Below are 5,435 nucleotides of genomic sequence, written 5' to 3' on the forward strand. Positions count from 1 at the left end.
ACTGCTGGCTTATTTAGATTTATTGTTTTTTGTGTACAGTGCCCTGATGTTTTGTTTTAATGAAATGAATAAAGGAATTGAATTGAATTAAAAGGCCCAGTTAAGCAAGGTTTGTGGCGTCAACTAACTCACTCACTCCTGGGTCAGCTAGCAACAACCTGTTGAGTAACAGATCTGCTCTCATCTAAAAACAAGCCAACAAAGAGTACACTGTTCAGGTGTCCTCAGCCAGGTGTGTGTGCAAAAAGAAGAAAGACCCAGGTAAAGGTTCTTCCCTATTTTAAAACTCAGCCCATAACCTAGATTTAAGTAGAATGCACTTCATTATACCTCTCTACACACACAGAGTACAGCCTGAACAGAAGAAACGGAAACTCAACAACAAAATGTTCTTCTTTCCTCTGATTGTTGGGATTTGGAATCTTCAAAAAGGCAAGACTTTTTCTTTTCTGTTTTCTTTTCTTTTCATAAAAATATGTAAAAAAAAAAACAAAGACCTCTTCTTTTCCTTTTTAAAGTTTTCTTTCTTTCTTACCAGAATGCATTTTATGCAATAAACTACTTTTAATCCTTCAGTAACATTGTTTACTTCTAGTTGAAGGACGAATGAAAGTAAATTTTCTTTTTCTTTTAATCAGTCCACACCCTGCAATGTCTTGAGTGTACACCAGACACTTTTGGATCCTGTACTGAGACAACAAAAGAGTGTCCTTCTCAGTATCATCAGTGTGCTTCAGCAAGGCTGGTCATGTTTCTGGGTCTGTTATTGAGCTGTTTTCAGTTGTTTGTATGTCCACTGCTCGGCACCAGTCCTCTTTCTAATGTCCACTTCTTGGTTTTAGAAGGTACAAAGTTTCCTGGCATCGATGCTAAAAGTTGTGCTCTGGCTGAAGTGTGTGTTGATGGCTCATTCAACTTTGGTGCCACCAAAGGTGTGTACAAGACCAAATGCTGCAGCGGAGAGCTCTGCAACAACTACACTGTCTCAGGTAATTTAAAACCTGTTCAGATTTTTTTTTTTGAAGCTGTGAAGTGCTGTAAGTTTTCTGTAGCTTGCTGTACTTACATTTGAGAAATTGATAAAAAATAGATAAAAAATAATAAATAAAACTCCTTCATAAAGAAGTTATGGAGAATAAATCTAACTTTCTTTCTTCAAACAAAATTAAAATCCTTTTCGATGCCATGTGTCTAACAGTGTGTATAATTAGTTTAAAAATTGAGTTTACATCTGGTGTTCAGACATGTTTTCATTTACATCCTGAGAGACCACTTGTGACGAGACCTCAGTCCCTCACTCTAACTGAATATACTATAGGTGACCTCTGCACAGTTAGCTGCTTGTTGAGCAATAATCATCAGGTTAGCTGATGTTTCTGTTACAGTTATTGTCGATTGTGTTGGTTGGGGTGTACATGCAAGTGCCTGTGACATGAAAATTTTCAAATAAATATAAAGACATTGTTGGAAAGATAACATTAACATATTGTAAAAATAATTTCCTGCTGCTGACATGAACAATTGTTGAGATGTTTGCAACAGGAAGTGATGTCAGAGGGGAATGTTTGCATGGAAGCCATTGATAAAATGGGTAAGGACATAGCATGAAGAGAAGAATCTGTTTCTTTGGATTATTTTGAGTCACTATCAGAGAGATATGAAGATGACTCAGAGTTCAATATTGTTTCGATAAAGACTTGAGAGTTCTCTTAAAGCGTTCCCCTTTGATGTCACTTCCTGTTTCACTTTGGCTGAGCCAAGTTCAAAAGAAATTAAAGCTGCAAGCAGCGGTGGGCGGCCCTCGCAGCTTGAGCACCACTCCGGCCATGTGGCGACCACAGGAGAACTGGCATAACCCTAATTTTGCATTTCCAGAACACCCAATTTTCCAAACAATACCTTGTAAAAAAAGGACCTAGGAGGGCTGAGAAAAACTCAAAACTGAAATTCAAAATGGCCGACATGGCACATTGCGTCTTTAGTCATGTCGGTGTCACAAGCAGTGGTCCCTGATGAAACACACAGAATTTGGTGCAGATTCAATGATGTGTAAGTCCTTAAGTTTTTCTCTATTGTAGGTGGCGCTGTTGAGTCAAACTCCAATGTAAACCTATAGGGCTTGGTAGATGGTGTCACTGATGACACACACAAAATTTGGTGCAGATTAAATGATGTGTCAATGAGCTATAAATGTGTATCTATTGTAGGTGGCACTGTGGAGTCAAACTCCAATGTAATCCTAAATCCTCTTCAGAGGTTCCTACTGATGACACACACAAAATTTGGTGCAGATAGGATGATGTGTAAGTGAGCTATAAGTTTTTCTCTATTGTAGGTGGCGCTGTAGAGTCAAACTCCAGTATAATCCTATAGGTCTCTTTGGAGGTGGTCACTGATGACACACACAAAATTTGGTGCAGATTGGATGATGTATCAGTGAGTTATAATTGTTCATCTATTCTAGGTGGCGCTGTTGAGTCAAATGTTAATGTAATCCTATAGGCCTATTCCTAGGTTAACAAAGATCATGTATTTGCAGTTTGGTGCCTATCGGATCATGTACGTGTGATTTAGAGCCAAACGTATGCAAACAGCGAGACAACATCATTCGCCACTTGGTCACGCCCACTCTATCCAGCCAACAGTTAGTGTTGAGATAAGCATGCAGCATCAACTAGTAGTGTCAGCAGACATACAGTAGGTAGAAATCTCTAATAGTCACAGTGTAAAAGATGAGCATACAGCAGGTAAATGAATCACTTCCTGTTTTAAGGGGGCGGGGCTAATGTCACATCATCAAATGAACATGTGAGTGTGATGAGTGCAAGTCAGGTATGACACACCGAATTGATCATACAGGTGTGACTTTCTAAGTGGAAGTTATTGAAGCTTGATGTTTCATGGCGAATGATCAGTTTCTTAGGCTTGGCCACACCCACATGCTTTGCCGCTGCATCATTGTTTTAGATGTTGTTTGATCTCCAATGCCTTAATATTGTGTTGAGTGAATTTGAAGTCTGTAAGTTAAAAGCTTTGGGGGGAGTTCGACCAGATATTTGTACAGGAAATGAGACAAATGGCAGCTTTGATCCAAGATGGCTGACTTCCTGTGGCGCTTGAACCATGGCTCCAAGAGGCTTTTTTGTATGGCCTGATAAGTGACACGTGTGCTGAATTTCAAAACTGTCAGTCAAATCATGGCTTGGGGCTGATGTTTTGAAGCATTGTAGGGGGTGCTATGGAGTAATAAGGCCACGCCCACCAAAAGTTACACCGCATACCTGTTGGGGGCCATATAAGGATCAATCACAGGCGATATGGTGCAGATTGGCTGAAATATGTGGATTTTAGAGCCAAACATAATTCAACGGCGTGACGCCTGACTTTGCCACGCCGCCACGACCACGCCTTCCAGCCAAAAGTCTTGGTGTTTCAAACCAAGTCAGACCAACTTGTCTGTGTTCTGACACAATGTCATGGTGATTGGGTGTAGCTGGTCAGAGATGGACCTTTCCAAGCCCGAAAAGGTCACTTCCTGTCCTCAGGGGGCGGGGCTACAGTGATGTCAGCACAAGACCACATGGTATCCTTGAGCATCAGACATGGATGACTCACAGTGAGTTTGGCTTAATTCTGAGTCTTTATGTGAACGTTATAGCGTTTTGAAAATGTTGGCGTGAAGGTCATTTTTGAGGCCTGGTCACGCCCCCTTGACATGCTCAAAAACTCACCATTTTGATAACTTTGAATCCCCCATGCCTTAACAGCACTCTGACTTAGGTTGAAGCCGATAGGTCGAAATCCCTAGGAGGAGTTCGTAAAAGTTCGAGGTGAGCAAATTTGCAAATCGGCCAAAATTTGACATTTGACCCAAAATGGCCGACTTCCTGTTGGTTTTAGGGCATACCTCCAAGAGACTTTTTTTCTTGATTTGGCGAGATCTACCTAAGTGTCGAATTTCAGCTCTGTAGGACTTACCAGTTCCTGTATCTCACATTAGGTGGGGCGCTGTCGAGTCATTTGGCCACGCCCATAAAAAATTCCAATGGAATCATGAAATTTTCGCCAGGTGAGATGTTTTGGTGAAGTTTGGTGAGTTTACATTAATGTTAAGGCCTCCAAATAAGTTCCGAAAGAGGCAGAAGTATAACAACAACAACAACAACAACAACAACAACAACAACAACAACAATAACAATAACAATAATAATAATAATAATAATAATAATAATAATAATAAACAAGCGAAAAACAATAGGCCTTTGCGGCGCTCTTCGCTGCTCGGGCCTAAATATGCCAATTATGTGACAAAATGGGTAAAATCATGTTTTATGCAAGGTTTCTTTTATAAAAATGGATTTTCTTCGACTTTTTGTATTTGATGGATAGGCATGTCACAGGCACTTTAAGTACAGTGGGCCTCATGCAACAACATGTTCGTATTCTTATCCTAAATTTCTCTTACTTTTGTCACGTCAGATTCAACAAACTCTTTTATCTTCAGGAAAAGGGTGTAAATGAGCTGTGTAAATTGTTTAATGCGTATCAGCTGCTCGTGCACGAGGAGAGGTGATTTACATAATTACCACTCCAAAAAACACCATATAAGGCTATACGTTTCCAGCCTCAGATACCAGGAAGTGTTCGTTCATAAGTGACATTGCAAAGTAAAAAAGAAGAACTAGTTCGGAGATTGAAGTTCTACTCTCGAAGATACACAAAAAAACTAAAACAAAACAAAAAGTCATTTTTAGCAGCGTCAGCTGTGGAATTAAAGGATCTGCTTTAAAGCCGACGAATGAAATGACTGCTGTTAATGTCGTGTCTCCTGTGGGTGTACAGTCACAGAAATAAAAATCTAAATCATATTTGTCTGTGGTCCTGCTCCGGTTTTTATTTGGTCAAACATTTTTAATTTCAGTGTAAACTGTGTTACATGTTGCACTTATTCGGGGGAGCAGTCGCGCACCGCAACCCCACTCCCCGTCGCAAGTGTAGGGTAATTTAGATGTTTAGAATTCTGAACTAGATAATTTGTGGATATAATTAAATATATTATATTTACATATAATATATTTAATTATATCGTTACCTCGGAGCACCACATTCTTAATTCGATCAGATACTGACCCAGGAAAGAAATGAAAAACTGTAACTTTATTGTAATCAGTCTCAGAATATATTTAACCCCATTGAGTTCTTCTCTTATCAAGGTCGGTATTTCTCATCAAGACACAAAGAAAAATTGAGATTAGTTCAAATTGGCAAGTTCTCCACAAGCCATTTATTTACAGATTAAATGTATTTACAATCTATGGCAAGCAATGAATGTATATAATGGCATATTTGAACCGAGTAAACTGTGGGAGTTTGTTATCACAAATTAATGGACAAACAAACAGACAAAAACAAACATGTAAACAAAAATTAAACAC

At 39.3% G+C, this 5,435-nt stretch overlaps 1 protein-coding gene across 1 annotated transcript in view; it reads left to right on the forward strand.

The window, feature by feature from the left end:
- Positions 1-248: 248 nt before the first annotated feature.
- Positions 249-5,435, forward strand: part of LOC106533527 (ly6/PLAUR domain-containing protein 8) — a 9,232-nt gene continuing 4,045 nt past the window's right edge. The window contains exons 1-4 of the mRNA XM_014029869.1: positions 249-261; positions 347-432; positions 639-758; positions 843-989. Of these exons, the coding sequence (XP_013885323.1) occupies positions 387-432; positions 639-758; positions 843-989 (313 nt within the window). The 5' untranslated portion in view covers positions 249-261; positions 347-386. The remainder of the gene's footprint in view (positions 262-346; positions 433-638; positions 759-842; positions 990-5,435) is intronic.

The sequence above is a fragment of the Austrofundulus limnaeus genome, unplaced genomic scaffold (assembly GCF_001266775.1).
Source record: "Austrofundulus limnaeus strain Quisiro unplaced genomic scaffold, Austrofundulus_limnaeus-1.0 Scaffold961, whole genome shotgun sequence".
NCBI lineage: Eukaryota > Metazoa > Chordata > Actinopteri > Cyprinodontiformes > Rivulidae > Austrofundulus > Austrofundulus limnaeus.